Source organism: Cibotium barometz, chromosome 1 (genome assembly GCF_041138505.1).
Source record: "Cibotium barometz isolate CiBa-2024 chromosome 1, ASM4113850v1, whole genome shotgun sequence".
NCBI classification, from domain to species: Eukaryota; Viridiplantae; Streptophyta; class Polypodiopsida; order Cyatheales; family Cibotiaceae; genus Cibotium; species Cibotium barometz.
Window position 1 is genome coordinate 20,189,384 of NC_141046.1, and position 10,038 is coordinate 20,199,421.

The window sequence follows — 10,038 nt, forward strand, 5'->3', positions numbered from 1 at the left end:
GAGTGAGGTTTGTAGTGATCTTGCAATTCGGAGTTTACCGAAACTTGGATGTTCATGATGTTAACAGTCTAATTGTTCAACGCGGCTTGTAATAGAGTATGGAGCTACTCTATCCACCTTTTGGAGTATAGAATGACTTTCATAAATTAAAAAAAGTAAATTCTTAGTTTGCTTGGGCTATTTAGTGTTGCAAAGTTCATGTCCTTGTAGAACCTACCAGCTACAAGGCATTGGAAAATGAGTGGATCATTACCAACATGTGATAGGGTTACTACTTGATTAAAGTGAGAAGTACTTCACTCCAAACAAGCATGGTTATTTATTGTCATTGGATCCAACATAGTTTTATAAACCATGATTGTGGAATGCTAAGCCGGAGAGCTTAGCGGAGTATCTTAACATGATCTTAACATGTCTGGCGAGTTTAGGACTGAACATGATGGTTCAGAAGTAAACTCAAGGTTTGAAGCTAATCCGGAGAGATTAGAGGCAAACCACACTAGATTTGGCGTTAATCTGGAGTGATTACACAAATCTTGATATTGATGCTATTATGGAATGTCTAGCAGTTATCTTGATCATTTTTTATACTTTGGCATGGTATTGTTGTATGCACGCGTACTTTCCAGCAATCATCACCGTCCTCGTTAGAAAGATGCGCTAATTCAGAGTGATTAGTCGAGGTATCTACGAGAAGAGTGAGCGCTGATCCAGAGTGATTAGACGAATCTCTTGGGTTATGTACTGAGACGGAGCGCTCAGGAGTAGATCTTTCATGCCTGCTTGACCTTGTGTCAAATGGGGGTGATAAATTTACCAAAAGAAAGTGATCGATTCATTTAACCGATATAGGTGTTGACTTCCAACGAGCTCAAATTTTATGGAAAGTCATAAACCTTAGGTGCTTGTTATTCTAGATATAGCCCTGACCTTGTCAATTTGGTGCTAAACCTTAGTGTGTAGTTCAGTATGCGTGAAATTGTTTTCACGCTATGCTCAGGCATGGTAGATGGCCATGAGGTGGTACCCCAAAGTTTTGAGCAACTTCTTTAGGGACTTTGCTATTTATATTCACATTGAGGGTTGAAGTCTAAGGCCACTATCATGGCCTCGGACTCATGGTTAGATACTAACTGTAGAGTTTAGAGATTGACATAGTTGTTAATTGAATGTCTTTGAATCAACAACAATTGGGTGCTAGAATACCCCATACTTTCTGTCGTAGTGCCAAAGGTTTTGAGTCAATCTAGATAAGCACTTCGCAATAAGTGGCTCGAGTGTCTTGTTAAAGTTGGCTCTGTGGATATTCCCACTCGGGAAGGGTGTATCCACGAGTACGGAGTTGCTTGTAAAGTTATGGAGTTACTTAGCCTAATTGAGAAAGAATTTGGTATTTAAGATAGACGGGATAAGTGGCGAAGTCCAACTTTACCAAAAGACATAAGAGGATTCACTTGTACAAACTTGTGTTTTGTAATATGTTTATGAAGTGCGTATAAGAGCAGTTATTTTTTGTTGTCATCGAGTACGATTGGGTACTATATTGCCACCTACGGGTAGGTAGTGCATTGCCACTGTGATGGGGAGGCAACAAAGATTTGTTATACACGAGACTTCATATTGGTATTGAACACAAGTTGGATGTTGTGTTATTCATGTCAAAGCACTCTCAAAGTACAGAGATTGATTTTATTTGTCTATCAGTGTAAGGTGTGTTGGAGACATACCTAATCCACATATCATAGCATATGTATATATAGACTGAATACGCGATAAAAGTCTCATTTATTGCTTTATAGTAAACCATTTTTCATAATTGAAATGGTTTACGATATTGTTTCACATAGTAGAGGTGTCCAGTGAGACCACACTTGAAGAGGTGTTTGGATGTTGCTATTAACTTTTGGATGTGACCATAGATGATCCATAAACATGTCCGTAAGCGAGATGGTTGGCGGTAGAGACATAGATATGTATTGCCAAGCAACCAAAGTGGTTGTAGGAGTAGACATGTGGATAGGCATATATCTACTCGTGGGCTGGGAGTGGTACTCTTATTGGTGCACGTTACTCTTTATTTTCTAGTAGTACATAGATACTATACATCACATAGACGCTGTCTATGTGGAAATCATCTTCATTTTGCAAGATGTGGAAGAACATAAGAAATTTTGGAGAGAGGAAAGTGTAGCTTTCCTTAAACTATGTGTAAGATTAATTGAACTTTACCACATTATAGAACAATTTGCTAAAGACTTGTAACAGTTGCACAAATTGTAGCTTTTCTTAAACTGTGTAAGGTTAATTGAACTTTACCACATTATAGAACAATTTGCTAAAGACTTGTAACAGTTGCGCAAATTAGTTGAATTAAAGTCCATGTGGTAGAACATGCAAAGGAATTCCTTGAATGTCGGAGTACATTCATTATGAGGTTCTTGATGCTATGAGAACTTTTGGTGTATACTAAAGGCATGATGTTATTCGATACCTTAGTAGCAATTTGTGTTTTATTGGCATCTTTCATAGTTGCAACTTGCAAGTGGCAACTATGGTTTGGTGTTTCAGATGAAACGAGTGTTGCAAGTGGCAACCATGGTTTGGTGTTCCAGATGAAACATAAGTGTTGCATGTTTCCTTGGTCGTAGTACTTAAGGAAAATATATGCTGTGTGTCTTACTTTCCCTGTTGTAGTACTTAGGGGAGTTACAGATGTAGATGACCATATGGTCTACACAGAGACACTTGTTTACAACTTTTTGAACCGTTTTCGTGGACGATAAGGGAAAGGTAAAAAAGGTCAACATTTGACTGACTAATAAGATGTGAAAACATTTGAGTTTGAAAGGCTCTTTATCAAATATCTCTACAAACTATATGGCCTGTCCGGAGATACAGTGTTGGGTAGAGATAGAAAGTTTGGTAGTCATCTTTGAAGGAAAATTTTCAAAGGTTAAATATCACTCTAAGCAAGAGTGAGGTTAACCATCCGTAGATTGATGGTGGTCAAACTAGAAACCCAATGAGGTTCTAGAGTATATGCTTGTGCATACGAGAGGAGTACCTCTCAACTTGAAATCTGTTTTTGTTGTTCATGACTAGATTTGGTCCATTTATGTTGTTTTATAGAATCTAGTCTAGATCTCTTATGGCCGTAGAGCTATGCCAGGAGAAGATTCAACAAGTTGGTAGCATAGTCTACAAATATTTAGTAGCGTAGTCTATAAATGGTTGGTGGCATAGTCTACAAACTTGCGTTCTCGGAGACATCTCAAGTACATCTAACTTTTGTGCTAGTGGCATGCAAAAACCAAGGCACGTAGTTTGCGTTGAAGTTCTAGTTGAGAGTTTGAAACACGAGGTTTACTGTGTATCGATAGACACTTGTTAAGTGAAAGGATAAACTAGAAAAGGTCTCAAGTATGAACAACTAAATACGCTTATCAACAACTTTTCCCAATTTGTTTTCATGGACGAAAACTCTTTAGGGGGGGTAATGTCACGTAGCCTGTAACGGCATGTGTGAGTTGCCCGTAACGGCAGTGGAGCTCGACTAGACATGGGGAGTGTGTCTGGGGTTCAAGGGTGAGGCGCCCGGGTTGGAGAACCGGGGCCGGCCGGGCTAGTGTGGGTAGGTGGGCCACTATATAAGCCGGCAATGTGGACACTTATAGATATTCCTCTATGGTTGGGTGGTGACTAGAGCTTGGAGCCCTCCTTGGCTATGGCGGCGACTACGGTGATGCCACAGATAGTATTAGGTCAAGTTTCTTCTTCTTCTTGCACCCAAATCAGTTGCTTGCTTCTTTTCTTCTTCTTGCTCATAGTACATAGACCTTATCATATAGTGGATTGAGAATGTTGGCTTATGCTCATTTTCCCTTTATAGCATAATATATATAATTATGTAGGTACCTACCATTGAATAAAAGGTAGCATGTCCAATGTTTCTTATCTTAATTAGTACTTTCTATACTCTTTCCATTTGCGTATAGTACATACCTATCCTAACGTGCAAAACAGCTTAAGCTCTTGTGAGTGACTAGTTTTACAGCCTGAACTTAAACACTTCCCCTTTGTCACAGGACATTACTTGATAAGGGACTTGCCTCCCCCTACTATGGGCTTGAAGAGTCACCTCCTCAAAGGAATGTAAAGGTTCAGCTAAAAGACGCAAAATGTTTTAAACAAGAAACTTGGCCTTTGTTTACACTCTTTATGTATGCATTTGCTGTGTAATTGCATATACTTGTTGTTGAAGAGTGTAAGCTCAAGAAAAGATAGAAGGCATAGGAACAAGCTCTTACTTAGAGATATTTGTTATAGATTAACAAAAAGCAATTAGATAAAAGCATGTTTTGTTTTTTATTTTTGGAAGAAAGTAATTTAGTTTCAAGATCATGCATATATAGGTTTATCGAGCACATAATAAAGTGTGCCAGGAAATTTTTAAGTCACTCTCTCTCTAGTTATCATTGGTATTAGAGCCAAGGTGCGGATGTTGTCTTTCAGCTGAGTATCTAGCAGTGAGGTGATAGCAGCATAGCAAGAAGTCGCAGGCTGTAAGAGAGCGGCGCAAGGCACATAGAGCACATGTCACTAGCTAACAATCATGCAGAGAGGGTAAGACATCCGGTTCAAAGATTAACCTATGACTCTTTTATCGTTAAACATTATGCTTATATGAAAAAGGTGATAGAATTGGAAGAATCAAAAAGGTTTGAAGGTGCTATACAAAGCCATGAGTGGAAAGTAGCCATGGATGAAGAGATTGATGCTCTTTAAGAGAATCAAACTTGGGATCTTACATTATACAAAGATGACATGAAGGTTATTGGATGCAAATGGGTTTATAGGATCAAATACAACTCGAATAAACAGGTTAAGGCAAGACTTGTTGCCAAAGGATATACACAAACTTATGGAGTAGACTATGAAGAAACCTTCTCACCTGTTTCAAAGATGGCAAGGGTGAGAACCATCATTGCTTTAGGAGCAAATCAAGGTTGGATATTTTATCAAATGTATGTGAAAAATGCCTTTCTCAATGATTACTTGAAGGAAAAGGTTTACATGGAACAACTTCAAGGGTATGAAGACCTACATCATCCAACACATGTATGCAAGTTAAAGAAGGCTTTATATGGATTAAAGCAAGCACCTTGAGCATGGTTTGATAGATTCTCGAATTATTTGAGAAATGTTGGCTTCAAAACAGTTAATGTAGATCCTTCACTCCTTGTAAAGATAGAAGAGGTAACATTATAATTTTGGTACTTTATGTGGATGATCTTATCTTAACAAGGAATGATGAAGAAGCGAATGCAAAAGTAAAAGCACAACTTTGTGAAGAATTCAACATGAAGGACTTGGGAGAGCTAAGATATTTTCTTAGAGTGGAAATAATCAAAAGAGAAAAAGCATATATGCTCTCACAAAGAAAGTATGTCATGGACACGTTGGAGCAATATGGTTTGACAAATTGCAAACCTATAACCACACCTTTAGAGGTGAATGTGAAGCTTGAAGTGGACAAAGGATTAATATTTTAGGATGAAACTTGTATATACAACTTGTGGGAGAACTCATTTATCTCACAGTTACAAGGCCAGATATTGCTCATGCAGTTGGAGTGGGAATCCAATTTATGCAGAGCCCAAGGAAACCTCACATGGATGCAGTGAGAAGAATCTTGAGATATGTCAAAAGCACGGTAAATCATGGACTTCACTATTGGTGTGAAGATGAGTTTAGACTTCAAATATTTTGTGATGCAGATTGGGCATGTGATCCATCGACAAGAAGAAGCACCACATACATGTGTTGTTCAATTGGAAATGATTTTGTTTCTTGGATATCAAAGAAACAACCTACAGTAGCCCTTAGTTCTACAACAGTAGAATATAGAGCTTTAGTACAAGCAGCATGTGAAGTTGCATGGATGCAACAACTCTTAGCAGAATTAGAGATAACCTTGAAAGAGCCAGTACCTATATATAGTGATAGCATGAGTTTCATTCAGTTAGCAAAGAATCTAGTGTTTCATGCTTGTACGAAACACATTGAGGCACATCACTTTATTAGAGAAAAAGTGCTATAAGGTCAAGTTGATCTAAAATTTGTGAAGGCTGAAGATCAGATTGTGGATATCTTCACCAAAGCGTTGTCAAGATAGAAGTTTGAAAAGTTTCGACGACTACTTGGAGTAGAAGACATGAACATCATCTCAACTTGGTTTGAGGGGGAGTGTTGAAGAGTGTAAGCTCAAGAAAATCTAGAAGGCATACGAACAAGCTCTTACTTGGAGATATTTGTTATGGATTAACAAAAAGCAATTAGAGGAAAACATGTTTTGTTTTTTATTTTTGGAAGAAAGCAATTTGCTTTCAAGATCATGTATATTTAGGTTTGCCAAGCACATAATAAAGTGTGCTACTTTCAAGTCACTCTCTCTAGTTATCACCCGTGTGTGCATGCGTGCATTTGAATGTATCCACCATGTTGTATAGCTATAGATTTTGGGTTTATTCTCTCCGGTTGCTGTGGTGTAGCCACTATGCTGCAAAGGTATCTTTTGGGTTTGAAAAGTAGTTTCATGTCGTGATTTTGAAATTATGTTGAACCAATACTAGTGGCCTTATTGCAGAGAACATCTTATTCCCTTGGAGTCTTTACCATTCCATGAAATCATATGCCATAGGGACGTGGCAGCCATAAAACAGGCATGTTCTTACCATTCTATTTTTTCTGTCAGTCTTGTATTTTTTCAACCATTGAAAGCTTGTTTTTTCAAGTAGATGTTTTAATTCCAACTTTAGGTTTTCATAAAGTCAATGTATGTACCATTGGATATAATCAGGAAATGACACGGTGGCCAAGCTCCACATCATGCTAGGTAAAGCAACTTGCCTCATGCTTTCAGGGGAGAAAGGAAAGGGAAGTTAGTCATTCGGTTTCCCTCTTCTGTGTAATGAATCAGATTCTAATGCTTTTATATTTCCCGGTTTACATTTGCAAATCAAGGAAGCATTAAAATCGTGCATTAGGATCTGATTCATTACACTATTGAGGGATGACTGTCTGCTATTCCTCCGTCTCTTCTCTTTTTCCCCTGAAGGCCTGAAGCAAGTTGATGGTGGTCATTGTATACTGTCTCTTGTTAGTTTTCTGAGAAAAAGATCCTTCTATTAGTTATATGAAAAACCAGCCAACAGGATGAAGTACATGCTCAGAGTCTCTAAAAGAGGGAAAACACTGGGGAGGGTAGTCCCCTCCATGCCTGGCCGCTATGGGAGGGAACTACCTCATACAAGTGTTTGTGGGGGGGAAGGCCACACCGGTGGCCTGTAATGCCAAGTGAGGTCGCTGTCTCTGTCCGAGAGGAAGGGACCCTGCTGCCAGGTGCGAAGGAAGGCTCTTGCTAGTGCTTTTGGTGGTCTTGCACATGGAAATTGAGGAGGTTGGCTCGTGTTAGGACTTGATGGTGCTCTTATTGATACGAGGTGGATGTGATTGCTCTGCATGAGGGAAGCCTTGGCAACGATGATTACAATGCTTAGTGCTTGCCCACCAACTTATAGATGCAGTCTTTGCATAACTGTAGTGTGAAGTGTGGGATTTGGGAGGTGCGATTGATGTCTCCTTTGATTGGTGTAGAGGCCAAGCACCTGTTGGCATTTGTATACTCTAGTCAGTTGTGCTCTCTTGCCTAGGTGTTTCTCTGCAAGTGCGAGGACTTTAAGGGAGCTAGCTCGTCACATATTTGAGAGGTGATGGACTGCTGAAAAGCCTTTACATATTTGAGAGGTGATGGACTGCTGAAAAGAAGCAAAGGTGGAGAAGGTAGCATGCTTAATAGGTAAGTGGGTGGTGGTAAGAGAAGGGTGAGATTTCATGAGAGTTCAGAACTCCAAAAGCAACAATGGATTCTTCATCACCAATTAATGTGAACATAAGGAGACTCTAGGCATGTAGTTAGTTTTCTTTTGTTTTTTGGTAGTTGAAAGACCTTTATTGGTTGAAGCTGAGGAGACTCTAGGCATGTAGTTGGCTTTCTTTTGTTTTTTGGTGTTTGAAAGACCTTTATTGGTCTAAGCTTTTCAACGGTCTCATAGTTTATAATGTGGCTGCCTGTGGTTAAAAGTTACCTACTTACCTACCTACCTACGTACCTACCTATCAGTCAATCAGTCGGTGTGTTTGTCTGTTATCTCCATCTGTTTTGCATGTGGTTTCATGTATCATGATTGTAACGCCAGCAGTCAAGTAAACTGGCATGTGTACCACGTGGATGTGAAGCCCGCCACCTTCAACATAACCTCAAAGAGGTGTGTCATGTGCAGAGCATGCTCTTAATATCACTACATCACATGATATCAAATTCCGCTTTCTGTATGCATGCGATAATTATGAAGTGTGTATGAGTGTGAGATACTTGTTCTTTTAGAACCACATGGACATTGCACAAGATCACAAGTAATTGCATTTTCTCCATCCATTTCAGCTCCTCTTGGCCGTCATTAAGAGGCACGGACAAGCAACAAACCTTCATGTACTACATCAATTGTCCCTTACATAATTGGCTCTTCTTTCACCACCCTTAGGTTAATCCATCAAACCTTAGACTCATGAAAACAAACTAGTTTTGACTCGTGCAAATGGCATCAAATTTGTTTTGCTTTGTTTTCTTTGCAGGCTTTGATTGGTGAGCCTCGGAGGGTTATTCAGAGGAATGTTCAGTATGCACCGACAACTTTGCAGTGTGAATGCTGTTGTTTAAATGATGGTGATTTATCAGGCTCAATGAATGACAGCTCCATTTTGTAAGTTGTGGATCTTTTTAACCTCCGTAAATGGACTGAAAGCAGGATAGAGTAAGGGCTTTACAGACATAACCCACCGCTGGATCTCACCTGTCTGTCCAACCCCTCCACCCTGTCCGATGGGTAGAGATGTTTGTTAAGACCCTAAAGAGCTTGAATTCTGGCTTTTCTCCATGTGTGCACAACAGGTTTTGCAGATAAACAAAAGCCCATGGGAGGGATCAACCCTCACCTTTGACACTGTCTTATTACGTCATGTCTTTTGTTTGCAGATTTTGCCTGGCACAAAAACATGGCGATCAGGCCAACTTGTTTGATCTGTATCAATCATTTGACACTGTCTTACGCCATCCAACCGGTGAAGAGCAAGTGAAAAAAAGGAAAGGGAATAAAAGCCCCAAAAAGGACCTTCAGAAGGTGGACAGAACCTTGGTCCAGTATCCCTCTTCTTCACAGGGATCACGGTCTTTGTGTGCGTGTTCCTAATTGGTTTTCATTGTGCTGTTTTATGAAGGCTGATGTTACTGTGGGTTGCCTTAACCTTTTCAAATCAGAGCCAGGTTCTGTAAAGCAGCTTCAGAGCTCCAATTGGTGGGTCTGTTTCGGATGCCAACCAAGAAGAGGTCCGACTCTGTACAGCTTGCAATTTGACAATTTAGAGATGTACAGCCAAGAAGCCCTTTCTTTCATGATGAAGATATAGATGGTTTTTCCTCATGATTTCAGCTTTCTATAGACCATAGGCCAATGTTTGATGTTGAGAAGTTGATTATTGAGTATTCGTATCTCAACCTTCTCTAGATTTTCTGAAATTTATTGATGGTAAGAAGGTCCTGTTGAGAAAACAATGAATTCGTCTAACATATATGTGGTGAGCTTGGAACTTTTGGTGATGAATATAAGTGACGCATATAAATGAGTAATTGTATTGCATTGGAATCAATTGTTTATGCCATTACCATAGCCTATTAAATGGTTCAAGAACTACATCTCTGTACTGTATGGCCTTCTGAAATTTTACAGGAATTATAATGATTGTCTTAATGGCTAAAACTCTCGTTCTGTCATATTTGGCGAAAGATTGTGAATTTTGAGAAAAATCTATGTCGTCTACTTTGCCAAACGTGATGATCGTCTACTAAACGGCTAAAAATAATCTTTTGGCCCAAATTATTGTGCGTGATTATTTCATAGTTGGCCTATAAATCAGCCAGGT

General features: G+C 39.3%; 1 protein-coding gene across 4 annotated transcripts in view; it reads left to right on the forward strand.

The window, feature by feature from the left end:
* ORC3 (origin recognition complex subunit 3) overlaps positions 1 to 9,807 on the forward strand; it is a 39,765-nt gene extending 29,958 nt beyond the window's left edge. For 2 of the 4 annotated variants that reach the window (XM_086798768.1, XM_086798762.1), the window contains 5 exons: positions 6,647 to 6,722; positions 8,504 to 8,551; positions 8,695 to 8,822; positions 9,095 to 9,259; positions 9,377 to 9,807. In XM_086798768.1, coding sequence (XP_086654894.1) covers positions 6,647 to 6,722; positions 8,504 to 8,551; positions 8,695 to 8,822; positions 9,095 to 9,259; positions 9,377 to 9,473 — 514 coding nt within the window. In that variant the 3' untranslated portion in view covers positions 9,474 to 9,807. Of the gene's footprint in view, positions 1 to 6,646; positions 6,723 to 8,503; positions 8,604 to 8,694; positions 8,823 to 9,094; positions 9,260 to 9,376 lie in introns of those variants that run through there. The other 2 variants (XM_086798763.1, XM_086798771.1) reach the window with 2 other exon arrangements.
* Positions 9,808 to 10,038: the final 231 nt, after the last annotated feature.